Source organism: Choloepus didactylus, chromosome 8, assembly GCF_015220235.1.
Source record: "Choloepus didactylus isolate mChoDid1 chromosome 8, mChoDid1.pri, whole genome shotgun sequence".
In the NCBI taxonomy this organism is placed as follows: domain Eukaryota; kingdom Metazoa; phylum Chordata; class Mammalia; order Pilosa; family Megalonychidae; genus Choloepus; species Choloepus didactylus.
This window is the reverse complement of record NC_051314.1, coordinates 16280739-16308178: the sequence shown is the minus strand read 5'-3', so window position 1 is coordinate 16308178 and position 27440 is coordinate 16280739. Positions and strand designations below refer to the sequence as shown.

At 59.2% G+C, this 27440-nt stretch overlaps 1 protein-coding gene across 3 annotated transcripts; it reads right to left on the bottom strand.

Moving 5' to 3' along the window:
• Positions 1–427: 427 nt before the first annotated feature.
• On the bottom strand, positions 428–26062 carry CARD10 (caspase recruitment domain family member 10). 3 transcript variants are annotated; one of them, XM_037847598.1, is made up of 21 exons: positions 25893–26062; positions 25470–25721; positions 24395–24532; positions 22673–22998; positions 18751–18942; positions 17702–17857; positions 16810–16935; positions 14909–15100; positions 13470–13604; positions 13018–13133; positions 12120–12148; positions 11473–11638; positions 6187–6346; positions 5629–5740; positions 4925–5168; positions 4706–4775; positions 3711–3813; positions 2525–2683; positions 2327–2442; positions 1755–1867; positions 428–1537 (listed from the first exon to the last, which is right to left on the bottom strand). In XM_037847598.1, exons 1-21 carry the CDS (start codon positions 26029–26031, stop codon positions 1300–1302), a joined length of 3282 nt encoding a protein of 1093 aa, XP_037703526.1. In that variant the 5' UTR covers positions 26032–26062; the 3' UTR covers positions 428–1299. The 3 variants fall into 3 exon arrangements, with proteins under 3 accessions (XP_037703526.1, XP_037703527.1, XP_037703528.1); XM_037847599.1 differs by having other exon boundaries at positions 1755–1864; XM_037847600.1 differs by having other exon boundaries at positions 11473–11596.
• Between the last annotated feature and the right edge of the window lie 1378 nt (positions 26063–27440).

The following is a 27440-nucleotide window of genomic DNA, read 5'->3' as shown; positions in this document are numbered from 1 at the left end:
CCTCCAAGCTCAAGTGGCACCTCCTCCAGTAAGCCTGCCTGGATTCCTCCCAATGGCAGTGGCCATCCCCATCATGGTAGAGCTGTCTCAGGGACCTGATCACACCCAAAGAGGGTTTGCACATGGTCTTCTGGACACAGCAGCTGGGCGTCTGAAGCCTGAGACTACCCCCTGCTAGCCTGAGCATCCCCACTCCAGGGGACGCTCCTTCAGGGATCAAACGCAGGCAGGGCTGAGTGCAGGGGTGGCCCTGCTGTGGGGCTCTCCCTCAGCCACTCGGGGGCAGGTAAGGTGATGCCAGCACAGATGGCAGACAGCTCCGAGATGAGTCAGGAGCGAAATCCGACCCTCCCCAGGGTCAGGCGGGGACCTGAAAGGTGGTGTCAGCCTGAGCTGGGGACAAAGGGGGGAAGGACGGGAGGAACAGAAGGCCACCAGCTTCTATGAAAAAGTGTTTAATGTTCCATAACATGGAGCCTTTGAGTGAGAGGGCTCGCTAAGGATCCACGAGCCACGATACATTCTGGTGACGGAGCAGCCAGCCCCTCCCCACCTGTCCCTCCAAGAGGCAGGATACAAGCCAGGGAGCAGGTGCTGTGAGAACAGTCCTGCGTGTGCTCGCCGGGAACACACGTGTGTTAGTGCCCAAGTGTCAGGGGGTGGGAGTATGACATTTACACAGGAGAGAACCATGAACATGGGTGAGAGGACACAGGGAGAAGGCATGAGGGGCACGCGGACAGCATTGTGGACTGGGGTGGCCATGGCGGCCATGCACGGAGGACACACGAGAAGGGATCTGTGTAGATGGGGGCCACACAGAAACGGGCCTGGTGCACCCATGGGGCACACTGCATGGGACTCGTGTGCCCGGGCAGAGGGAAAAACGTGAGGCTTCGTGTGGAGGGGCAGGCGTGAGCCACCCCGAGAACTTGGGTGTGCAAACCCGTGCAATGGTGAGAACTCAGACGCTCCGGGGAGAACACTTAAGGACAGGACGCAGCCCCAAGCATGGCTGACCTACGAGTGGGGACATGGAGATGCACGTGGGGTGCAGGAGGGCCCAGAGCAGCAAGTCCAGGGCAGGCAGGAGCTCTGCCCCATGGGGCTCCCACAGGCTCAGAAGCACCAGCCACAAACTCAGGTGGGAGAGCCCAGACCCTAGGGTGCCACGTCCAAGAGTCCAAGGGTCTAGGAAGGCTCAGCATGGGGTGGGGGGACCCAGTGCAACCAGACACCAGGGCCCCCGCTGGAGGACTGCAAAAGGCTCGAGGAAGCCACAGGCGCCCCAGGGAGCTCTCAGGCCTCGCTGCTGCTGCTGCTGCCGCCACCGCCTCTGCCGCACTCCACCCACACGAGGCGGCCCTGCTCCTGCAGGATGCAGCCGCGCACCACCTTGGCCAGCTCCTCCGCATGGCCCCAGGCATGGGCGTGCACCTGCACCCAGGAGCAGGGCAGTCCCCACAGCTCCGGCTCCGAGCCACGGCACTGTCGCAGCAGCTCCGAGTCCCGCCAGCCCTGCCGGCCCAGCAGACCCCTGCCACGAGAGAGTGGGCTGCGGTCAGCTGGGTGGGGGGACAACGACGCACAGAGAGGGATGGGGGACAGAGTTATGCAGAATCAGAGAGCAAGAACAGACCGAGATGAGAGAGACAAAAAGAGAGACAGGTGGCCGTCCAAGAGGTGGAGAAGGACAGAGACACAGGTGGCCAGGAGAGAGCTCCACGCCCCGCCCACTGCCCCTCCCACCTCACCTGACTTCCCGGACGTTCTTCTCGGTCACCTCCACGTGGACGACGATGGGGTAGATCTCGTTCTGGACCAGCTCCCGCACACCCTGCGCGCCCAGCTCCAACAGGCAGTGCTTCTTCCCGGGGGGAGATAAGGCTACATTTTACTCCCAGCCCAGAGACACCAACCTCCCCCTGGCTGGACCCCCTCTCCCAGCCTCCCACTGGGATGTCCCACTTCCCCACCCAGGAGGGGACTCCGTAGCGAGGAAAGCACTGAAGGGGAGGTGGGAGACCTGGGACATGAGCCACCCCCTCCCTCCGGATCTCAGGCTCCCCATCTATATAGATGGAGCTGGCCCCACCCCATCCACCCCCTGGAGCCCCCAGCCAGCGCTCAGTGCAGTGTCGAGGGCAAGGAAAAGGACCGAGAAGATGTATCAGCCGCCACGCACCACCCGAGGCCAATTGCCCCAACCCACCCATTTTGCAAGCGAGGAAACTGCTGCTCATTTGCTCACCCTGTGGTGAACGGACCCTGGCTCTCAAGACCCCCCATCTGCACCTGCCTATCTGCACCCTGCCCGGCACCCCACCTTCCCAACAGACTCCTGAATGGCGCGGATCCTGCTGCCCAGGCCCGGGGTGGCAGGCCGGGCCTTGGGGGCTCCGGGCGCGGAGGCCGGGCACAGCTCCTCCCCCGAGAGGCTTTCTGCAGAGGGAGAGGCAGGGGTGAGGGCTGGTGGGCTGGCTGCCCCGCGGGGCCGCCCCTCCGCCCCGGGCTGCAGGCTCACCCGCTGAGCACACGTGGAAGTCCAGCCGGGAGCTGGGCAGGTCCAGCAGGTTGCGGATGAGCCGGGGCGCCAGGCACTCGGGCAAGAGCACCACTGGCCGCAGGGTGGGCACCAGCAGTGGCCGCACCAGGCTGTAGGGTCTGAGGCTCCGCTCCGGCTCTGGGGCAGGGGGTGCAGGAGAGATGAGGGTGTGGGCCGGGCCCGAGTGCCAGTCCCGGGATGGCCAGCCTCCTCAATACCCAGAAACCCTATCACCTGTCCCCGGCAACCCTGGCCCCCTCCTAAGGCCTGCTGCCCCGGCACCAGCGCACACACACGTGCACAGGGCCAAGCTATAGGCGCCTCCCTGCTTCTCAGCCTCACCCGTGCCCCCTACAGGCCCTTCTCTACTGAGCACCCACAGGGAGGCTTTTAACACTAGTCAGATCTTGGCATTCCTCTGCTTTCACACCAGTTACTTCTTCCCAAAATGCTCAAGGAAAAGGCCGCACCTTCCACGGAGTGACGCAGCCCCAATGAGTCAGGGTCGGCCGGGGGAGACAGTGAGCCAGTGCCCATCTCAGACTCTGTTCCAGCCTCACAGGCCTCCAAGTGCAGGACCTTTGCACAGCCCAGGCCCTGCCCTCTTGGCCCAGTTAACTCTTACTCTCCCCCTAGAGCCCAGGTCACATACTCCCTCGTCCCCAGACAGGCAGGGCCTCCGGCATGGGCTCCACGGCACCCAGTTCTCCCCCACTGGACACCTCACACTTGATAACTAGGGTTTCAGGTTCGCTTGTGTGACTGGCACTTGGGGTGAGCTCCATGTGGGCAGGGAACATTGGGTCCCCTGGGCCAAGCACAACGCCTGTCAGAGTTGGCACTCAACACCCGCTCGCTGTCCTGATGGTCCTCCAAACACACCAGGCACAGCCAGGCCTCTGTGCCTTCGCATGAGCTCTGCCTGCTGCCTGAAACAAGCTCCTTCCTATTCATCCTTGGAGACCCCAGTTGAAACACCATCTCTTTCAGGAAGTTGTCCCTAACTACCCCTCTCCATTGCCCCTGAGAGTTGCTACTCCCTCACCTCGGCACCCCCCAGCCTCTTCTCAATCTGGCCTTAGGCCTCACCCTACTGCCTCTGGTACCCCCTCCCTGGGGCCCTCACAGCACCTGTCACCACACACACGCACACCTGTGCACTCACCTGAGCAGGGCTCCAACAGCAGCTGCTCCGGGGAGTCCCCAGCAGGACCCCCCAGGTGCTTGGGCTTCACCAGCCGCAGTTGGTCCAGGGCTCGCTTCTTCAGCTGGGAAGAAGGTAAGGAGAGGGGCTACCTGAGACCTCAGCTCCACCCCACGAAGGGAGAGAGGAGAGGAAACGGGATGCCAGACCAAGCGGGCCCCACTGCCCAGGCCAGAACAAGCCCCTCCACCACCAGGGGCCTCTCCTGCCTCTGCCCAGCCCAGTGCAGCCCCCAGGCAGGCGAGGACAACCAGAGAAGCAAGCCAGTAGGAACCAGTTAGAGCAAGAGGAGGCTTAGGGCCTGGCTGGTCTATCCCCCACTTTACAGATGGGGAGACTGAGGCCCAGAGGAACCTAATGTCGCACACACCCCTCCCATCCTTCACCCTGGCCCTCGCACCACCCACGTGGGCTTCACCTAGCTGGTGAAATTCTACCTGGGGGGCAGCAGGGCACAGAGGAGACAAATCTTGGGGTCTTTAGCAACAAGGTCACAATGTGACCTTGGGCAAGGTTAATGAACCCAATTAACAATAACGCTGATTATACCAACCCCTAACACATCGTGAGTGCCTACATCGAGTTTTAACTCATTTCCCGGAGCCTCGAGGGAGGTTAGGGTAGGCAGGCCAGGTCCCACGGCTGTCAGTAGCAGAGCTGGGGTGCAGTGGCCCCACTCCCCATCTAAGAACAGCCTCGAGTCACCAAAGCCCTCCGAGCTTCACTGCCCCAGGTACACCCCATGTACACCCTGGGCACTCCGTCTCACTAAAGCCTCTCAATCACCCGGATGTAATCTATTAAAAGGAGACAATGAATGAAATCCTAGGGAAGCAGCAAGGTGGGAGCCTCCCCCTCTCCTCCCCGGGGCTGCCAGAGGATGGAGCCCACGCTCCCCTTTTTGGACGCCCCAGGCCCCTCCCCAGGCCCCGCCCTGCCCAGCCTGCCCTGCTCACGTTGTTCCGGTGGCTGCGGGGCCGGCTGGAGGGCAGGTATTTTTCCTGAACTTCTAGCAGCTGCTGGGCTCTGCAGAGGGCATGGCGTCAACTGTTTGTAGGGAGAAGGGGAGCCCCTCGCCTCCTCTCTCCCAACCCCCCATCCTGCCCCCAGAGGATGGTGAGAGACTGCAGGAAGAAGGAGAGAGCCCCCCACCCCGATCCCCCGTCCGCCGCCACCTCTGGTAATTGGGCACGGTGCCCCGGTCCAGGTCCCGCAGCATGAGGGGGTCCACCCGCGTGCAGAACCACTCCTGCCGCCGCCTGTACGCCAGGCCCACCAGCCGCAGGATCTCCTGAGCCTTCACGCACAGCGCGTGGGGGTCCGCCCGCTCCGGCAGGGGGAAGTTGGCACGAATGTAGAGGGGCTCAGCACCCGGCCCCTTGGCCCAGGCTTCCAGGGCCTCGTGAAAGGACTGGCAGGCTGGGTATGGACAGGGCGGGAGGCAGCAGGGAGGATGAGAGGAGAAAGGGGAGGTCAGGGATCGGTCAGTCCTCTCGAGGCCCCACCCTCCCCACCTTAAAGTGACGGCCTGAGGCCTCCCAGCCCACTAGGGACAGAACTGGGACTCAAATCCAGGTCTCTGGACTCCTAATCCAGTGCTCCTTTCACTGTAAGCTGCGTACTGAGGAGGAGGCAGAGAAAGGGTATGAAAACAGATGACCAGCAAGCAGGCAGCAGTGTGGGGGGCTGGGGGGCTGGGTGAGGAGTACTGCCAGGGGTCAGGAGGTGGAGGGCTGGGGCGGGGCCATCTCCCTCTGCAGCCCTTGGCTTTCCTGCCTGCACCACAGCTGGACGAGCCCTCTCTGGGGCCATCAGCTCTGACCTCCGTAGACTCCCAGCTCCAGTCCCACCCCCTGCCTCTGCACAGGGGCAGACTTACCCTTCTGGTCCATCAGGAAGGGGGATGTGGACGCTTGGGTCCAGAGCAAAGTTCTCTGCTGGGCTTCGGCTTCCAGACAGGCCCCCTCCAGGCCAGTGGCTTCAGCCCTTGGCTGGAGGAAAAGCCAGGCAGGGAGGGGAAGAAATGAGCCTCCCATGGCAGGATAACTCTGGGGCTTCAGGAAGACCAGGGAATGGGGGAGGCCTTCTCTCATAATTCAGAGCCCCTACCTGCCACGGCACGTGTGTATCCAGCCCAGTCAGCCCCCTCCCCGCCCCCACCCATCCACAAGACTCGCCAACCAGCATGGCCCATCCTGTTCTGGTCCCAGGGCTGGGAGCTGTCCAGGTGCCGCCAGCCTGCCCCACCTCTCAGCCGTGCCCGCTTAGCCTTCAACCAGCACGGCTGGGGCCGGCAACCAGCAGCTAATCACTAATCCACCTCCCCCGGGATGGACCCCAGCAGCTCCACCACGGTGTGTTGACCCATGGATCAGAGGGGATCATCCAGCCCAGGCTAAAGCCCTCCGCCCCCAGCTCAGTGGGGAAGGGGCCTCACCTCGCAGGATTCTGCCTTGGCAGACCCTGGCCCAGAGAGCACCCTCCGCACCACGGCCCCAGACCAGCTGTCCCCAAGGAACGGCAGGCCGTCTGGGCTCTTGTCCTGCGAATCGGGGCCCCCCGGGGGGCTCCAGCCAGACACTCGGATGGCCAGTGACCTGAGGAGGGAGACAGGAGCCGGGAATTAAGGGCCAATCAGTACTTTGATTCAGCTCAGCATTCTCAACCACAGTGAGCACCTAGAGAGTCCCCAAATACTTCCACCCCAGAGCCACTGCCTGGAACGCCCTCCCGTCTGGCAAATTCTGCTCATCTTCAAAGCCCAGGTCTCAGGGACCTCTCCCTCCTGGGCCCTGTACACGCTGTGAGGCCCGAGCTTCCCACACGGTCGTTTTGCATCTGCCACACGGTGGCTTTACATGTTCCCTGTGGCTTCCTCCATCAGAAAAAACATCCTCAGAACTGGACTTCTACAGCGTTCAGCTCTGCAGCCAGCAAACACAGGATCTGGCATACAGCAGGTGGTTAATAAACGCCTGCTATGTTCACAGGCTACAGAGGAAGACCTCCATTAAAACACAGAACAGAGGGCGTCCCCATGGGCAGCAGGAGCGGACAGGAGAGAGGGCCACGGCGGAGGGCTTCCCAGGGGAAGAAGTGTCCGGGCCGCCCCTTCGTGAAGGACGCGAGCACTCCGGGGACAGGCGGAGAAGGAAGCGGGTTCCAGGCTGAGGGGACAGCACGTGCCAAGGCGAGGACAGGCCACAGGCTGTGCGGAGGGATTTAACAACGGTAACAGCAGCAGGAGACCCTTCCGGGGCACTTCCCACGTGCCAGGCACCATGTACTAAGCTCCTTGCCTGATGAACTCATTTAACATCCTGGGGAACGTCTCCTGGAAGAGGCAGGCCGGAGCAGGTGTGAGGAGGGCACTTCCTTTGCAGTGGGAGGGAGCCGATGAAGGTTAGGGCAGAGTCCCAAGATCCCCACCATGGCTCTGCCGGTCCCTAGGTGAGAACTGGGGAGGCCCCGTGGCCCTGGGGGCGGGGGCCAAGCCGGGTAATGGGGAAGGGGCGAGGCCGGGGTCAGCAGTGGGTTGCAGCTGGAGGGGCGGCCCAGAGAGGGCCCCGGGTCCGTGGCCAGCCTCCTGGCCTCCCCAGCCACAGCCATGCTGCCCTCTGCTGGCAGCCAGGGGTGCGCGAGGCTGGAAAGGATTCTACTCAGCACCCCAACGTTCAACCCAATGGGTGCGGGAACTTGGCTCCTGGGAAAATGGGTCTCAGCCCCAACCCTCCTGGGTCTCACTGTCCCCTCAGTCAAAACAGAGCACCAGGCCTGAGGGGCTGGGGCAGGACGCTGACCGGCACTGGTGCAGTCCCGGGGTAGCCTGGCTCGCAGCCAGAACTGGATTTTAATGGAATGGAATAAAAAGTAGAAGCCTGCCTCCCACCCGGTACACCCCACTATTGCCTGCGACCCTCTGTTTCAGGCATGGGTACCGGGTTTCAGTATAAAATGAACTTCTTGCTGTGGGTGAGGTCAGACAAGTTTGAGAACCAGTGGTATGGAGGTCAATGGCAGGAACTCGGGAGCCAGCCGGCCTGGCTGCTTCACCTCTAACCCTCGGGGTTCCCATCTGCACCTACCTACTTCACAGTGGAACCAAATGGGTTAAGACACAGGAAGCTCTTAAAACAGTGGTAGATGTGTAATATGTGCTTGATAAAAACGTAGGCGTCTGCTGCCACCAGGTGTGATCCAGACAAATTGCCTCTCTCTGGCCCTCAGTTTCCTACCTGTTTCAATCCTGTGGATGACCCCAGAGGAGGGCCCAGCAAGTACAGAGCACCCAGTCCTCCTACCCCCTGCCACCGGGCTCCACACGCCTCACCCCTCCCTGCAACTCGAGGCCAGGACCACCGTCCAGAGCCAGCCCCAGGCTTTGCCGCTCTTCTCCTGGCACCCGCCACGCCCTGCTCCAGGAAGCCCTCGCCAGGGCCCTGAGGGACCGGGCACCCTCCCTGGGCTTCCACAGCACCCCGGCTCTCAGAATTTTCAGGGTCCACCGCGGAGGGCTCTCCCTGAGCCCCAGGCCTGGACAGACAATCATGAGGGGGAGAGAGAGGGCGCAGTGGGGGTACCACCTGCTCCAGCCTCCCGGGACTCCTGAGTCTGCAGTGACACAGTGGGGAGGGCCCCAACCCTGTCCTGCGGGGCAGTGGGGAGGATGGGTGTGGTTTCCCATCCACCAGGTGAGGGAAGAAGGGACAAGGCCTTGACTCAACTCTGGGGCCCTCATGGGCCAAACTTCCCCACCTTCCCACCCATACACCAGAGCCCCGGAGGAAGATTTCTAGGCAATATACTGAGGGGGCCTAGAAGGCTTTGACTTAAAGAAGCCAGGGTTCCCTGCAAGTCTGCCCCTGCTTTGAACTGTCCATCTCACCTTCCCCTGTCCCCCTCTGTCACATGAGTGTTACCACTTTCTCCACTGTTCATCTACCCAGGCCCAACTCTACACTCACCTCCTCCAGGAAGCCCTCCATGACCACCCACTCCCCTCAGACCCCACATTGTGGTGCTGATTACACTGTTGACAACAGAGCTGAATGGTGATGCGTGCCAGGCACCACCCTAAGTGTGTCACGCAGGTTACCTCACTTAATCCTCTGGAGGAGGTATCCCCCCGTTAGAGATGAGAGAAACTGAGGCAGTTAGTAACTTGCTGGGGGTTATGCAGCTGGGACGGATGGTGGAGTCAGGAAATGAATACACACTCTTAACCCCAGCCCCCCAGACCTTTAAGAACCCTCTGTGTGCAACGATAGAAGATGTCAAAGATGCTCTGAGACACGTGAGCAAGCACAGGGCAGGTAGGGGGGCTCACAGAGACAGCACCTGGATAGGGCACCCTCCCTCCCCGTCCTCTTCCCTCAGAACCAAACTCACTCTTCAGCTCTTCCTCCATGTCTCTGGCCCGTCTGTCTGTCCATCCTTCAGCTGCCCCAGCACCCCACTGTCCACTCACCCTCTGCCCCACCCCAAGGCCCCAGCAGCAGAGAAGGGCAGGGGAGATGGAAGGGCTGATGGAGGAGACAGCAGAGACTGTAGGGAAGAGATGGGCAGCGGGAAGGGGCCCACACATGTGGGTGCCCGGCAGCGTGGGATTGGAAGGGGCATGTCGAAACCCCCAACTCCACCCCCAAGTGGCCTTGTGACTTGGAACAAATTCCTGACCCTCTCTGGGCCTCAGTTTTCTCATCTGTACAGTGGGGCTAAAAATACCAGGCCCTGCCCTGGGAGTTACAAACAGTAGTTGACATGGATTTACTGCTCACTCGGGGCCCTGCACCAGTCTAAGTACTTCAGCCAGGATGCTGGAACCCACAACCATCCCAGGGAACAGGGTCTATTGTGAGTCCCATTTTACAGAGCAGGAAACTGAGGTCCTGGGAGGTTAAGTGACTTGCCCACAGCCCTACAGTAGCAAGTGTCAGATCTGGGATTTCAGCCTGCTCTTCCCAAACGGGGCCATAACCCTGTCCCACGACTCATGCAGAACCCCCACCCCCAGGGCACTGGCCACGGTCAAGTCCTGGGGCAGCAATGGCCGTCACCTCCCCCTCTGCCTGTGGGTCCACCTGCTTTTCCCTCAGCCCCCTACCCCGTCTAGCACCCTCCATTTCTGCATCTCCCCCAGCCCTGGCCGAATCTGTACTCTTCTCCCCAATTCTCTCCTCCCCGGGCACGGGCAGCAGAGGTAGCCCCACGTGATCAGGGGGCCCGACCCGCCAGCTCTGCCCCCATCCCAGCGCCCCCTGGACAGCAGCCAGGACCCCTGCTGCAGGCCCGGGCTAGAGGAAGGGAGGAAGAGCCGAGGCAGACAGGAAGGGAGGCACCTCCACCCCTTCCCCCAGAAGCACGTCCTGCACAGGGAGAAACAATGGCGCGCTGGGCCGGCTGCCGGGGCTGGGGGCGGGGGCCGGGCCCAGCTGCTGGCAGGAGGTGGGAGGCCACCGGCCCTGCTCCGGCCCTGATTTGTTGTGTGACCTCTCCACATTCCACATTCCACCGCTGATGTTTGGGTTTGGTGCTTCCTAAGCCCTTTTCAAAACCCAAATCTGATCAGGTCACTTTGGACCTAGGCTCAGGCACATCCAGCTGTGTGACCTTGGGCAAGTCACATAACCTCTCTGAGACTCAGTTTCCTCCTCTATAAAACAGGGATGATCATAGTAACACCTACCTCCCAGGACAGAGAAAATCCTATACGGCAGCAGGCTGCAAGCGCTGCATTTAATAAGTGAAACCCTCCCAGCTTCCCCGGGGTCCACAAGCCAAAGTCCACACTTTCCCAGCCTGACTCACAAAGCTCGGCCCAGTCCCACCTTTCACCTTTCCCCCTCATTCCCCCCATCACACTGCCTGTCACTGCCAAACTCTGGGCACTTCCCCTGCACAATCTCCGCTCTCTCCCTCTTCCATGCCACCCAGTGTGCCCTCCCTGCCGGCTCCCTCTGGCTGAGTTCAGAGGCCACATTCTCTGCTGCCTCCCAGCCCCCCTGAGCACTGCACCACTCAGAGCAGGGAGGCCGCTCACAGGCCACACAGCCAGAGCACACGGCCTGCGGTGACTCGGAGCTAATGTGTCCCCTGAGTGTGTCACAGGCTTGAGGCCACACTAGCTGCAGGGGCTCCTGTGGTGGCCCAGCCCTACCCACACCTCGAAGCTCAGCTGGACGGCTCAGTGTTGCCGGGAGCCCACGGTCAGGGAGGAGTGAGGGGCAGGGATGTCAGGAGAAGGGCCCCTATGAATAAACGGCTGCCATCCCTGGTGCCCCTATGTGCCAGCTGGAGCCAGGTGCTCTGCTCACACTCTCACCCCTGTTCTCGGAGTGTCCCTCTGGGCTGATGGAGGGATGTGGAGATAGATGCTGGTGATGGTAGCACAGCATTTTAAATGTAATTAATGCCACTGAATTGTATGCTTTTGTGTAGTATGTATGTTGCCACAATAAATCAAAAAATCAACAAAACACACCCACATGGAAAAGAGCTCATTGGTGCCCCCTTCACTGAACAGGAAACTGAGGCCCTGAGAGGTGAAGTGACAGCCCAAGTCACACAGGGGATAACTGGTGGCGACAGGATTTGAATCCAAGGTCTACCTGTGTCTGGAGGCTTTACTATTCCGGCAGCTGCATAAAGCCAAGGCTCAGTGCCCCCTCCTTCCTCACCCCTGCCCACCCTCTCCCAAGGAGCTGAGACCCGGTTGCCGCGGTACCTGTTGAAGAAGTCCAGGCCGCAGCCCCGGGCCAGGAGGCCGTCCGGCTTTCCCAGGGGCCACACGCTGTCAGAGGACGAGGAAGAGGAGAGGCCGGGGGACCAAGGCTTAAGCGTCACACTCCCTGGAGGGGAGGAGTGAGGGTCAGGGGTCCCGGGATGGGGAACTGGGAGACGGGGAGGGGAGGAGTGAGGGTCAGAGGTCTCGGGCTGGGAAACTGGGGCAGGCTGGGGTCCATGAGAGGGAGTTGAGTGCCCCCAAACCCAGCGGCCCACAGGCAGCCCCGAACCCTGGGCCTTGGCAGGTGGGAGGCCCTAGGAGCACCCGGGGCCCACTGCCAGGGCCTGCGGGCTGACCCTTCAATTTCCCAGGAAAGGGAGGGCGGTGGGCAGGAACCGAGGAGGCGCCTCCCACCACACGGCTGGGTGTGGCCCAGGACTGGGCTGGGGGTGAGAGACACGTCCCTTGTCCCCCAGCCCTCCCAAGCAGGGCCTTCCTGCCTGGCCAGGGGCACGGGGCAGCCTCAGGAAAGGGGACACAAGCCCTTTCCAGGCTTTACTCCTGCCCAGAACAGAACATAGGCCCCAAGTGGGCTGCCAAGCCCTGCCCCCATACGACCCCTCCCCGCAGTCCCCAAGGGCTGTTACCTGTGATGTCGGACATGCTGCTGAAGGACCTGTGCAGGAAGGGCGGGAGGGGGTGGGTCAGGCATGGTGGGGGCCCTGCCCGCCACAGGGTCCTGTAGCCCCTAAGCAAACCCAGGCTAGACCCAAGGCGGGGGGCCCAGGTACAGGGCCCCCATCTCCCCTAAACCCACAGGGCAAGAACTTAACGCCCGGGCCTCTGCTGCATGTTGTTCCACCTGGAAGTCAGCCTGACCTTCAAAGCCGGCTCCGGAAGCCTCCCCTGACCTCTCACCCCTGACCTCATACTCACTCTCTACTCTGAATTGTCCTGTGCAGCTCTGGGGTCTGCCTGCCCACTGGCCGTGCCCTCCTCATGCACGCCCGTCTTCGTGGGTTTACTCAGTTCCTCGAGCCCCTATTGATTATGACCTCCCAGAGCCCAGAATTTCTTCAGTAAATGAAAAAAGCAAAGGCCACTTATAGGGGAAAAGACGTGGCAGAAGAGGGTACGCCAGCAGGCAGGTATCCCCTCTGGGTCTTGCCATCAGCGGACGTGGCTGCTGGTGCCGGAACCTGGGCCCAGCTCCATGGCGTGGGGTCTCGGAGCCCTTGGGACATCCTCCACGCCCCCTGGTCCTGAGCCAACCAGGCTTCCCCCTGGGTTTAGGATCTTCAAGGCTTAATCTCCAGTGACTCTCCCCCTAGGGTGCTCGGGGGTGTGTGTGCACTCTGCCCTCTGGCCTTGGCTTAACCTCTGCCCTGGGCTACTCCTCCATGCGTGCACCTGCGTCTCCAGGGGCACCAGCTGTTAACAGGCGGTAAAAGGCACTGACTGGCCATGGGGGTGGTGGCTGCCTGCCCAGCCTGGCATCAGGGCTTCAGGGCGGCGGCTGCCTGGGGGCCAACCCCTCCTGTGTACCTCTTTGGGGGTGCGGGGTCCTCCTCACGCTGCCGGCGGAGGATGGAGCCGGCGCTGGGGGGGAAGGGCAGAATGGAGAGCCGGTTGATCTCCTTCTCGCTGTCTGTGGCCTCCTCCTGCAACACCACGACAGGGCCTGGGTCATCCCCACTGCCCGGCACCTTCCCAGACCCAAAGCACCTAGTGTGTGCCCATTCCAAGATGAGGACTAGAGTTCAGCAAGATGACAGTGTGTGAGCAGCAGCCCCAGGTCCCCTGGTACCCAGGCCCAGCACCAAGCTGGCTCTGGGGGGGGGGGGGGCAGTGAGGCACTCAGCCTCCCTGGGCCTCAGTTTCCTCACCTGTGAAATGGAACTGTCAGCAAACTGGAAAACACTCTACACGTCAGCATTTGTATGAAAGTGATCAGCAACCCCCCACCCCCCATATCTGGGGCAGGGTGGGTATCTTACCGACGTGTGGGGTTCTGATGCCCCAACAACGGCCGCCTCCCCAGCTGCATCTGGAACCCCCAGCAGGGAGGGGACCTCACTCAGGCTCCAGGTGCTGCTGAGGTTGGAGCACAGGGAGTGGGAGGAGGCACAGGCCTGGGAGAAGAAGGGGAGAAGGGGAGGGTCAGCTGAGAGCCTGCCATGTGTCAGACACAGGGACACAGGGGAACACGGGAGCCAAGATCCCGGCCCTCAGGGAGCTCACAGGCCAGAGAGGGAGACAAACTGTAAACAAGCAAACAGATGAACAAAGCAGCCCCAAGCTGTGCTCAGAGCAGGGAAGGAAAGTTGGCCCGGGGCAAGAAATCACCCAAAGGCCCCACATAGCCTGGGAAAACTGGGAAGGCTTTCCATCCAGTGTAGGGTTTGAACTGAGAACTCCGGGATGAGCGGGTACTAAGCAGGTAAAGGGGGAGGGGGGCACATGCGAAGGCCCTGTGGCAGCACCGTGACCCATTCCAGGAATTAAAAGGCCACCATGGCTGAGACGCAGAAAACCAGGCTGCAGGGAGGGAGGGGCTGAGGGGCCCACCCTGCAGGACCTCACGGACATGATAGGGGCTTTGTCGTTCCTAAAAGCAAAAGAGCCACTGAGGGTTTTACAAGGTAGGAAATCATTTCCTACCTTGCTTCCTTTGTCCCATTCCTCCAGGCCCCATGGACCAAATCCCTGGCTGGCTGAGCCCCTCTTCAAGCAAACCCGAGATAGGAAAAGGCAGAGCCCGGGCAGGCACCCCAAAGGCCAGTGTCTGGTGTCCAAGGGGTCTGGGCCTGACTTCCGGGCTGGCTGGTCATGTGACCTCGGGCATGCCCCTGGCCCTCTCTGGCCTGTGCAATGAGGGGATTGGATTAGCTGGTCTCTGAGGGGCTTCTAAGTTCCATGTTTTGCATTCCAAGAAGCTCACACCCCAAGGCAGCCAAGCTTCACAGAGTATATGTAAAGAAAGTTTCAAACTATTCTGCATGCCCCAGGAGCACCCCTGGGAACTCAGAGGTCTACCCACATTTTCCTGTCCTGCTCTCTCATGCTCCCCCGCCTGGCCCAGGTGCTCCAGACCCCAGCTGAGTGCTCCCCCCCAGACCCACATACTCCCCACCCTGGCTGAGAGCACCTTCCAAGACCAGCGCGTTCCTTCACCCAGGGTGAGGGCTCTGGCCAGGACCCACACGTATCCCACCCCTGCCAGGGCCTGCACGTTCCCAACCCCAGCCGAGGGGTCCCACATACTCCTGGCCATGGCTGAAGGGTCCTGTGTGTTCCCAATCCCAGCTGAGGGAGCCTGCCAGTTCCCTCATGTTCCCACCTCCAGCAGAGGTCTCCCACCCAGTACTGCGTGTTCCCAACCCCAGCCAAGGGTCCCCCCCCACCCCGGGACCCTCACCTTCCTGACCCTGCTCACCTTGAGGCAGGGACCGCCCTGGGCCCGCTGCAGCTGGGCCTCCAGCAGGGCCTTGGCACCCTCCAGGCTGGTGAGCGTGGTCAACAGCTCGTCCCGCTCGGCCTGCAGGCCCCGCACCTGCTTGCGGTACTGGTCCTTCTCGATAAGGCTCTGCGAGTACTGCAGCTGGATCCGGTCGCGGCTCTGGATGGCCTGGGGAGAGGGGCAGGAGGGCACTGGAGGCCAGCGGCTGACAGAGCCACACCGGCTGTCCCGGCCTCTGACCTCATGGAGAGGGGTGACAACAGAAAGAACCGCTGACATTTATGAAGCACTTCCCATGTGTGCCAGTTTGTATATATAATGTCCCCAGAAAAAGCCATGTTCTTTAATGCAATCTTGTGGGGACAGATTGATTAATCTTTTTGATTAGGGTATGAACTCTTGATTGGATGTTTCCATGGAGATGTGACCCATCCAACTGTGGGTAATACCTTTGATTAGATTATTTCCATGGAGATACATACGGACCCTGCCCATTCGGGGTGGGTCTTGATTTAATCACTGGAGTCCTATAAAAGAGCTCACAAACAGAAGGACCAGAGAGCAGCTCAGAGAAACATTTTGGAGATGACCGCTGAAAGCAGTCTTTTGCTGACACTTTGGAGATGCTAGCCCTGTGTTTGCTCCAGAGAAGCTAAGAGAGGACAAAACACCCAACAGCAACATTTTGAAGAATGCACAGGAGCTGAGAGAGGAGCTGGAACACAACCCAGGTTCAGCAGATGCCAGCCACATGCCTTCTCAGCTAACAGAGGTTTTCTGGACGCCATTGGCCATCCTCCAGTGAAGGTACCCTGTTGTTGATGGCTTAGTTTGAACACTATTATGATCTTAAGACTGTAACTCTGTAACCAAATAAATCCCCTTCTGGTATTTTGCATAATGGCAGCATTAGCAAACCGGAACACTGTGCCAGGCCCTGGGCTGATTATCAGCTCATTTAATCATCACAATAATTCTGTAAGTTAGATATGGCTATTATGTTCATTTTACAGATAGGAAACCAAGGCACAAAGGTTATACAGCTGGCAGGCACAGAGCTGGGATTCAAACCCAGGGATTCAAATCCAGAGTCTAGGCTCTTACCATTTCACAAGGAACAACCTAAAGCTCCTCAGGAGACCTGCTCTGTGTTAGGGGCTTTATTCACAGCATCTCGGTGAGTGGAGGAGCTGAGGTTCAAGCCCAGCTGGTGGCATCCGAGGTGCTTTTCCCACAATGAGGATCAGGGTCCCTGACAGCAGGGCCCATGGCCCGGACGTGCCACCCATTGCCACAGAGGGAGCTGGGGCTAGGAGCAGCCTGGAGAAATGCAGACTCCTGGGCCCTGCCCAGGACCACCTGAATCAGAATGTCTGGGGGTGAAGCCCCAAATCTGCATTTTCACCAAGGGAGGCCCATTCCGGTTTGTAGACTCCAACTCCCTTAGTGGAGATGCTGGGATTCCAGTGCGGTCCTCCCCCGCTGCATGGGGTGGGGGGGTGGGTGGTCTTACACAGGAGGGCTGGGGGCCTGGGGGCAGAGGAGGGCCACGGTGTCCAAGGCTGGGAGCCAGAACATTTGAGAACTTCATCAGCAAATCTTTGCAAGCTCTGTGCCAGGGCATCTGTGCCAGGACCAACTTTCATAACTGCCACAAGAGCCCAGGTGAGACAGGGGGGTTCAGGCTGCAAGGCTGGCCAGTCTCGAGAGCTCAAGGTCCCACTCTGTGTTCTCCTTGGCTTGCAAGCCCCCTCCTAAACCACCTGGTGGCCTGTTCAACTCTGTCTGCAATTCTAGTCCTGTCCGCTTCTTCTGTCCCTGTGTCAGAACCAACACCTGGGACGGGGCTTGGCCCACCTGAGCAGGCTGGGGCTCACCTGGTCCCGCTCCTTCTCGATCTCCTCGAGCTGGGCCAGCACGGTGGCCATGCGGTGCTTGTAGAGGTCACAGTCTTTCTGCAGCGTGCGGTGTTTCAGCCGCAGGTCCTCCATCTCCTGCAGGTACTGCGGGCAGGGAAGGGTGGGCCCGCGTCAGACTCCAGCTACGGCTGGAGACCCTGGGCCATCCTAGATATGTACAGGGACGAGGGGCGAGCTAACCAGCAGGTGCCCACGGGCCAGTGAGAGAGGCTGGGCTCCATGGTCAGACAGGCCTGAGCCCCAACACGACAAGGGCCCATCTCCCCAGCTGGGGAGCCTGGGCCACCGACTTCCCTTACTGGGCCTCAGCTGCCTAATCTGTAAAACGGGAACAATAACACAGTAATGCCACCCACCCAGCCAATGTTGCCCCCCCCCCATTTAAACTGAAACCAGCCCTCTTGCCCTACTCTGTTTCTTCCACAATGCTTGTCATCAACTACACAAAATAACTGACTTCTTTTTATGTGTTTGGCATAACTGTTTGTCTCCCCTGGTAGAATTTCCTCCCCAGAAGCAGGGACCTTTGTTTTACTCACTGATTATCACAAGGGCCTAGGATGGTGCCTCAATACCTATTTGAGAATGAATGAATGAATGCACAGTTCTTAGCACGGTACATTGGCACACAGTAGGTACTCAATAGTGCCACTGTGATTGACTGTGTTACATTCCCTGAGGCCTGGCACAGAGCCTGGCACAGAGCCTGGCACGCAGTAGTACTCAGAGAAGGTCAGAGGGAGTGAACTGCTGATGCCCAACAGGGCCCCCACCAAGAGCTGGGCTAACAGCAGGAGAAGGCGATTAAAGGGGGGTGGGGGATCAGGGAGGGGGCTATGGCAGATGCTACCTTGTCCCGCAGCTCCTCTGCCCACTGCAGCTCGCCCTGCATGGCGTGCAGCTTCTGGCACAGCTCCTGCCTGCTGTCCTGCGCCTCCCGCCAGTCATGCTCCAGGATGTCCAGGAGGATACGCTCCGAGCCCGGGGCCCCTGGCCGGCCAGCCTCCTGGGGGTCAGAGTGTAGGGACACCTCAGCGTCTGGCCCAGGGGAGGAAGGAAGAGACACGGCTCCAGCCCTCGGACCCCCTGGGCCCCACCACACTAGCTCTTCCAGCTTGGCCACGGCCTTGACCTCTCGGGACCTCATCCCTGTCTCTCTCCTCACCCCTTCCACCCCCTGGAAGAGTGTGCGTGGCACCTCCAGTCCGGCTACCCTCCAGGGAGAATCTCGGGTGCAAATGAGGTAAGAGGCCCAGGGCCTGCTCTGAGGTTCGGCCAGGGCCAGGATCTTTTTATTAACAAGAACCAGGCCCACTCACTCTCACCCAGGCTCCCACCCACACCCACAGCAGCAGCAGGTGGCTGGTTCCAAAGCCTCTTCCAGCCCCGCTGACAACAGGGGGGCCCTGGGTCCGAGATGCAGCTCCCAGGCCCACACCCCAGCCAGGTACCCCACCCCCATGAAATATGCCAGGGCGCTGGCTTCCATCCCCCGACTCCCCATGGTCAAGAGGCAGGCCCACCCACCCAGACATGGGGCCCTGGGGCCACCCAGCCCTCAGGCGCCTCAACCTTCTCAGGGTCAGAGGAAAAATCCGAGGAAAGCTAGGGACCCTCTCCCCAGAAAAACGCTCACACCCAACATCAGGCACAGTTTCAGAAAGTTCAGAGGCCTCCTGGAGGCCACCCAGGGCCCCAGACTAAGCACCTAGATTGCCAAGCTCTAAGGATCCCCACTGGGAACCTCGGGCAAGAGGCCGGCCTAGATTCTCGTCAGATCCTAGACCCCCTGGTTCTTAAATCCTCCACATTCCAGGCCTCAGGGGGATAGGGCAAGGAGCAGGAGGGTCTGCCTCCCTAGTCCGGCCCCCCGGGCCCCAACAGCACCGCCCTTCATACCTGCTGCAGGCCATCCTGCAGCTCCTGCAGCGACGCCGTCAGCCGCTGGTTCTCAGCACGCAGCTCGGAGACCAGGTCCGTGTTGTCTGGCTCTTTCTCCTTCTCCTCGACCCCGGGGAGCAGCCCCCTGTTCCTGCGCAGCAGTGCACATTCTTCCTCCAGTCGGCTCACCTTGAGCTTGAGCTGATCCACCTGCAGCCCAAGACATGGGTCAGCCCAAGGTGGGGGGAGGGGGGTACACCAGGGACCACCAGCAAGGTCAGCGGCGGGGAGGGAGTAGTCTCGCTGCCCACTGCCGGCCACCTCCCAGCTTCCCACAAGGGCCTGAGCAGGCAGCCTCCCAGGACTCATCTATGAAGAAGGGACAGGCTGGCCAAGTACACCGAGGAGGGAAGGGGACAGCGAGGCCAAGGCCACCCTCCCAGGGAAATCTCTGCTTCAAGGACTTGAGGGCGGATGTGCTACATCACAAAATGCTCATCTGTGCCCAGCTCTGACCCTAACTCAGGATGGCCAGGTACAAGCCATGGTCCTTCACTGTGCCTTGGCCTCCACATCTGCCACAAGCCCAGGAAAGAGACTTTTCAGGCAATGGCAGGAGCCAGGCTCTCCCCATCCTACCTGCCTCCCAGCTCACATACACTCATGGAACAGATTTGAGTCTGATCTTCCCCTAAAGAAATCCTGAACAGAGCCTGTACTTAGAAAGATTATGCTAGTGGCGTGCCCATGCCAAGATCAGGTTTCAGTTTATCTACTTTCATCCTGAGCAAGTTGCTTACTTCCCCCAGGCATCAGTTTTCCATTCAGTAAAATGGGCCCAACCAATATTCCTGCCCCATCATCTGCCTCCCAAAGTTGCTGCAGGAATCCAACAAGGCAGTGGGTGGGCAGTGGCCTTTAAGCTGTAAAAGGCTGGCTGGAAAGCTGCCACGGGCATGACTGTGGGGTCTTCACAGTTTTAAATAAAATCCCAGGACCCCAGCCGGTGTGGGGGGTGGGTGGCGGTTGCCTGGCTGGGCGGGTGTGACATGCAGGGCCAGTCTGATGGTCTATGACAGCACTCACCCAGGGTCATCATTTTCCAAATCCGTGCGGGCTCTGAGGTCAGACGGGACAAGAGTAACAGCAGGTGGCAGGAAGCAAACTGAAGTCATTGTCGGGAAAAGGTCACAATGACCTCTGGGACTGCACGCAGGCAGCCAGCGTCTGGTGTCCTAGTGGCGCCCTGGCCTCTCTTGGAAAATGATTTGCCAGTCCCCCCCCCCATCCCCACCACACACACACACACACACACACACACACACACACACACACAGAGCAGGCTGCAGGCAGGGTCAGGCAGTTCCACGAATTAACAGTCCACTCCTCCTCCGCAAAGGACTCAGAAAGAAATTCATGACTCGGGCATTCCTTTCCACTCACAAAACATGCTTTGTGAATTGCCAGAGAAAGACAGCTAGTTACAAGGGCAAACACAGTCACACCCACCCAGGAAACCGCAGCCACACACCGTGGCCTCTTGCCCGACCTGCGGCCAGACGGCTCCCAGAACGAGCTCAGGAGACAGGGCACCTGGGAGTCTCTGCTGAACGCCAGCGAACACAGAAGCACCTCATCCTGGTGCCCAAACTCACTTGGCACAAAAGTACAGCACTTGTTCTTTAAGTTTATGTTGCTTAGAAACAACAGCTCATTAAATTTGCACCTTATAAAACATGATATTAAAGCACAGTCACTGGCACACCTGTCCTTGGCGGGGGGAGAGGGAGAGCCAAGCTGCCAAGGCAGACGGAATCAGCTGTTCTGTTAATATCCACCTGAAACGCCTTTGTGCCAGAAAAGCTCCCAAAAGTTAAGGCGAGTTTACAATAGTTAAGTTTTAAATAAAGAAAATCATATCTGTTAATTCAATTTCCCCCCTTACTTTCTACCTCGAAACTGGGAAAAAGCAGCCGTTCTCTGCATAGCAGCACAATGCCTTACACCATGTGGTCATACTATGTGCGCCCACCAACCACAGCACCTCCAAGGCTCTGGTTCTCCACCCCCCAGAGCAGACCCCAGCCAGCCTTACACACAGAGGACTCGGCCCCCCACCACGGCCCTCCACTATCACATGCACACTCCCGCCAGCCCACGAGTTCCAACTCACGGTCACACTGACCCAAAGGGGCCACAGGCCAACCGACACTGGCCACAGCTTCTCCAGCAAGCCCCATGTCTGTCTCAGAAACAAAAAGAACCCCTCTGGTTGCCGAGCAGCGCCGAGAGCAAAGTCAGAAATTCTGCAGTCTTGGGACCTTAGGCAAGTGCCCTAACCAACTGCTCTGTGCCTCGGTTTCCTCATCTGTATGTGGGAAAATAACAATACCCCCTCCCCCCACCACAGACTCCTGGAAAATTAAAAGTTCATGTGTGGAAAGTTCCAAGGACCATGCTTGGTGCACAGGTAGTGCTGTGTAACTGTTACATCATGCTCGTTAGCAACCTCCCTGCTTTGAGGATGAGGAAACTGAGGCACAGAGAAAGAAGCTTTGCTCATGCCCTACCTTTCATCAGTGGCAGAGCCGGGCCTAGAACTGTGGCCCCTGGCCCTGCCCACCACTCTTTGGTCTCAGTCTGCAGCCAGCCTGTGGACCTCTGGCAGCCTCCACCTCATGCCCGACACCAGCAGGCCCTTGGACAACAGCCCAAGCTCACTCACGACAGCAAACAAGCCACCTACACCTTCAAGCAGGGCCAAGCAGCCTGGGCCCTTCAACCTGGTGCCTCAACACCCCTGATCAGGACTCTGTTCCCCCAGATATCAACCTGCCAGCCAGGCAGAGCTGCAGGCACCCACAGTCTACAACCTCATATGCCAACCGCCACCTACAGGGCCATGCCTCTACCCACAGCACCACAACCCCAGCCAAAGCTTCACGGGCAAGGGGCTTCAAATTCCAAGTCAGACTCCACCATGGAAGCTTGCACAGTATTACCGGACACAGCCAACTGGATGTCGCTGGACCCATTAAAGCCTGCGACATGCACTTGCTCATTAAATCCTGGGGACAACTCCCTGCAGCAGCAAAATACCAGTATTACCCCCCTGCAAAGACTCAATAAGAACCTAAGCAAATGAGGCTCGGTTTCTCGGGTGGTAAAAGGTAAAGGTGTGGCTCCACTTGCTGCTGGATAGAATTAAGGAGCTCTCATGGGATGGAGAGCAGACAGGACAGGCGGCAGTTAGGAGACCAGAGCTGTGCCAGGCGGACCAGTTCCCACTCAGGCAGTGCTGCCTCCTGGCTGTGTGACCTGGAGCCAGTCCCCTTCCCTCTCTGAGCCTCAGCATCGGTATTTTGAAAAGAAAACCTGGGGCAACGTGCTTCATGAGGATTAAATGGCGTGATGCATGTAAATAACTTGACACACTCTCCGCACTCGGTAACAACTATCAGTGACAAGGCTAACGACAAGATAGGTTTTGATTGCTGACCCAGTGTCTTAAACTCACTGAATCCTCATAACCCAGGATTTTATGGCCTTGGCACTGCCAGTATTTTTGGACTGAGTAATTCCTTGTTGTGGGGGGCCATCCTGTGTGTACTGTAGGACAGTTAGCAGCATCCTCGGCCTGTACCCACCAGATGCCAGTAGCACTCCCTAGTTGTATCAACCAAAAATGTTTCAGATATAGACAAATGAGTCTAGGGGATAAAACTGCCCCCAGTTGAGAACCACCGGTCAAATCCAATCAGTGCTACTAACATGCACTTGTTAGACATGAGAAAACGGAAACACAGGGCAGTGACATGACTTAGCGAGGCAGGCAGGTGGTGTCTCTGGGAAACGAGCTGGCTAGCAGGTTACCGCTATTTTTCTGCAGAGGCTGCCCTGTCCCCAGCCTAACCTACCCAGTCTGTCCTCCCAAGCCTACCGCCAGCTGTAAGTCCCGGCTGCGCAGCACTGCTGAGTTCTTCTCCTCGCTGAGCTGTGCCAGGCGCATGGCGATCATGTAGTTCTCATCCTTGAGACGCAGCAGCTCCAGGTTGCCCGCCTCCCAATCCTCCCGCAGCCGCTGGCAGCGCTCCTGGGCCTGCTGCTGCTCCTGCAGCCGCTGCTCCAGCCCTGCCCGCTCCTGCTCTAGCGCCCGGCCCCGAGCCTGCAGCTGCTGCTCCCGCTGCAGTTGGCTGGTGCGAGCTTCCCGCAGCCGCCGCACCTCTGTCATCAGGAACTGGGTCAGGCCCTCGGGCCCCTCCTCGTCTGCCAGGACAGGGGAGAGAAAATTCAGGTCAAACCAAAAAAAAAAAAAAAAAAAATACAGGAAGACAGCAAAATGTACAGAAAAACTCAAACCATAAAAACATTAGAAGGAAACTAGAATAAATTTTGGGTAAAGAAGGCCTTCCTAATCAAGGTACAAATTCCAGGAGTTATAAAAGAAAAGATAGACAAATTTATGTAACAATCTTTACACCTGTGAACAATGAAAGATGAATGAAGTTATAAGACAAGTGACAAAATGAGAGAAAATATTTAGAACATAAAACAAAGGATTCAGAACCCTAATATATAAAAAGCTCCAACAAATCAATTAAGAAAAAGGCAAGCAACCTAATGGGAATCTGGCAAAAGTTATCCATAGGCAAGTACCATAATAAGAATGGCTAATAAACATAGGGAAATATGCTTACACTCATCAGCAATAATAATAACAGTCACCACTATCATTTGTTGACTTCATTCTTTATGCTAGATAAATATATTAACTTAGGTAATCTTCATGACATTATAAAGTAAGTACTATTGTTATTCCCATTTTAAAGACAGAGAAACTGAGGTAAAGAAAGGTCAAGTCACTTGTCCAAGGTTCACTGATAGTAAACCGTGAATTGCATCTCTCAATGAAGTTTAAAACTTGAATAACATTGTTTTTTCACATACCAGACTAGCAAAAAAATGTTTAAAATACGTGATCACTCACACACTGTTGGTGGGAGGTATGTCGGCTTAAAGTTTAAAATGCACACAGAGAAATTCTGCTGCTCAGAACTCTTCCTCAGACACGCTCACATTTGCACAAAGATGCACACAGAAGGATGTCCCTAGCACCATCGTTTGTAATGTTACAAAACTGAAAACAACCCAGCTATCCAATAACAGGGGATGAGTTAAATTAATTATGCACAACTTCACTCCTGAACACTCTGTGGTCATTTAAAACAATGTCAGGATCCCCCAAATCAGTTGTTCTGGAAAAAAGCAGAACGATCCCATTTGTGAACATGCATGTATATAAAGCAAAGAAAAAGGAGACTCACCAAACTGTTACCAGCAGAGTTGAGGAAATAACTGACGATTTTTTCACTCTACAGCTGCCTGTACCATTTTGATTTTTACAAGAAACGATAAGCCCATGTACACCTGAACCGTACATGGCTGAAAACCATTTTAGACAGGAAAAGCCATGTTAAGCTTGTGGGCTTGGACATCAGACTAACTGGGTTAGAACCTCAGCCCCACGTTCAGCCTGCTGTAGGGCCTTGAGCAAACCCCTCCAGCTCTCTTGGTGCCTCAGTTTCCCTAATGGGAATCTGGCTTACAGGGATGGCGTAAGGACCTTCTGCTCTGGCAACTTGAGACACTGGTGACCACTCACCGAGGATCATGGAGCAGCGCTGGGCGGGCTCCTGGCCTGTGAGCAGCGTGAAGTGCTCGGGGTAGTAGAATTCCAGGGCTTCCAGGAAGGCCTCATAGCCCCTCTTGCCACGGCAGCGCAGGATGTCCATCAGGCGCCCTGGGGAGTGGCGGGGTTGGGGGGTTACCCAGGGGTTGAGGTGAGGGCTTCCCCTGGGGCCTGGCCACTTCCTCCTGCCATGCCCCAGAGCCCGAGATCCCTGGATTTTTGAGCCAGTGATACACACAGGGGTCTGTCCCAACACATCAGGAATGGGACCCTGTCTGCCAAAGCCTAGAAAGCCAGCCCCCTCCCCTCCATGGCATCTGTGCTCCAACAGTTCCCCAACCCCCCCCCAAACACATGCACACGTGCACGCACGCGCGCGCGCACACACACACACACACACACACACACACACACACGCAGGGCCAGCAAATGCAGCCCGCCTTTCCCGTGCACACAGCAGGGCCCTCCATCCACCAAAGCAAAGTAAAAGATTTCTCCCGGTGGCCAATGCCTGGAATTCCACAACTCGACCCTCATTCCTTTGCCAGATCTGGTTGAGACACGCCCTGTGGGAAAAGGGACCCTCGTAAAGCTGACACGGGTCTTGAGCCCTGAAGGAGAAATGACTCTCCAAGGAGTGAGTCAGGCAGGAGCAGATGGAACCTAAGGGATCAAAGGGCACAGGAGATGTGCCAAGTGGGCCAGCTCTGACCAGGAGGCCCCAGGTCTAGTCAGCCCAGCAAGGACAGACAACCCCCTGCACTAACTTGGGCCCAGAAAGTGGGAGGAAACCCCAAGACAGACAAAACCCCTGGCTCTGTTGTGAGCACTGCGGGCACCAGCTGGGCCACCAGGCGGTTCAGGAGCAGGGGAGATGGTGAGCACACCCAGTGGGCCCACTCTGTGGATGTAGAGACCAAACCCAGGGCACCAGGCCCCTGGCCTCACGCCCCAGGGCTCTGGCCCTGCGTGACAAGTCCCGGGGAGGCCCCGCGCACTGCCCGCTCGGCCCTGCCCGGGCGCCCCCCCCCCCCCTCCTGCGGCTCACCGGTGCGGTTGACGCGGCACGGGAAGCGGTAGGTGCTCAGCACCTCCTCCTCGTCCTGCTCGTCGATGACCCGGCACTGGCGCAAATACGGAGTGAGCTTGGCGGGGTTCAGGGCGCGCGTCAGCCGGTGCCGGAGGCCCTCGATTCTCTCCCACAGTGCGTCTTCCTCCGCCTCGGACCCCGAGCCGGCCCCGGTCTCCTCCTCGGCCTCCCCGGCCTCGGCCCCGCCCGGCATGGCTGCGTCCTCGGCGTCTGCGGGCGAGAGGCGCACGGGGTCGACAGGGGCGCCCCGGGAACAGGGCGCGCCTGGCGGTCCCACCTCGGGGCGTCGTCAGCAGGACCGGCCGCCTATCGCCGCCGGAGACCCTCCCCCGCGCCCCGTCTGCCGGACGGGCCCGCGGTCCCCGCGCCCCCGGGACTCACCCCACACGCCGCAGCCGCCTCGGGCTCCCGGGTCCGCGCTCGGGCGGCGGCTCCGCCGGCGCAGGGGGGCGGTGTCCGCGGTGCCCCCGGCTCCGCCCCCGTCCCCGAGGCCGCCGGGGCTGCCCGGGCCTCCCCACATCGCCACCCCGGCCCCGGCCGAGCGTCCTGCCGCCCCGCCGCCCCGCACGTCCGCCCGCACGCCGCCCTCTGGCCGTCCGGCCGCGCGCCTCCCCCCGCTTCCTGTTTCCCGCCGGCTCTCCCGGCCCTGGCTCCCGCGGGGTCCGGGCGGCCCGCCCACACCTGCCCGGCCTCCGGGCGGGGCGGCACGGGACACGCCCGCTCATACCCTCCCGCACGCCGGGCACACCTTCCCGGGGGCTCGCGGGGTCGGCTCCCGCTGCTGCCAGCTCCCACCCGTGGAGGCTGCCGCTCACACCTGGCACAGACCGCACGCACGCAGCCCGCACGCTACCGCACAGGCTCACCCTGCGCCAGCCACGGGCCCCGGTCCCACGCGACGCCCGCGTCTCTCAAGCAGCCTTCGCACGCGGCCCACCAATGCACACGTCCCACCTGACGGCGCACACGTCACACCAGCATACATTGCACACACCAAACGGGCACACGTCACACCAGCACACAGCATCCCACCACCCTGGGCCACACATCACACCAACTCATAATGCCACGCCATACAGCGCACACATGTCGCTCAGCACACATGTCCCAATGCACGTCACATCAGCACACATGTCACCATACACAGTGTCATACCACACAGCACACATGTCACCCCAACATGCAGTATGACATCACAGGACTCACACATCACACCCAGAGCACAATGGCCCCCACAACAGCTACACATCACACCCTGGGCGTATGCTACACACAGGGTCATAGTCCTATCTGCTCCACCTCCTAGGCAATGAGTCCCCCTGCCTCTCCCCCATGTATCCCCCACCCCCACTCCACCCCCCAACCGCCTGAGTTCCCCTCATGTCCAAAGCCCTCCGGTAGCCCTGATCAGCTGTGGGGCCACTGGCGTTCTCTGTGTGGGGACACTGCAGGCTGTGTGGGGGGCACTGAATCCTGATCCCAGGTGGGCTTCTAACCCACAGTGTCCTGAGCCTCTTCTTGCCCTCTACAGACCTCAGTCTCTCCAGATCGACTGCAAGCTCTGGCACCCTCCCTCAAGCCTGACATCAGCCCTTGGGTGGGCAGCCAAGGGCAGAGGTCATGGCGTCCTTCCCAGAGATGGGAGTCTGAGCTCCAGGGTACCACTGCCAGCTCCCCTTCTACATAAAGTCCCATGGAGAACATGGGGATCGGGGACCCCACATTTCCCAAAGGGCGTTGCTTGGAATGCTTGTCCCAGAGATGCTGGAGGTTGAGGCTTCTGTGGTCAAGGTCAAGAAAGTCTGAGATGCATCCATGCCCTACCCCTCTCCTGGGAGACTGGTGGCAGCTCTCCGTGATGAGGACTGGGTATGTACCTGTATCGGCTGGTGCCTGTGATACCTTCTCTCTATGCTTAGAAACTGCCAG

Coding starts and splice junctions, on each gene's coding strand:
- CARD10 (XM_037847598.1), bottom strand. CDS start 26,031: ATGTGGGGAGGCCCGGGCAGCCCCGGCGGCCTCGGGGACGGGGGCGGA. Junction 4,776..4,924: donor ACCGTGCCCAATTACCAGAG/GTGGCGGCGGAC, acceptor TGCCCTCTGCAG/AGCCCAGCAGCTGCTAGAAG. Junction 1,538..1,754: donor AAGAACGTCCGGGAAGTCAG/GTGAGGTGGGAG, acceptor CTCTCGTGGCAG/GGGTCTGCTGGGCCGGCAGG.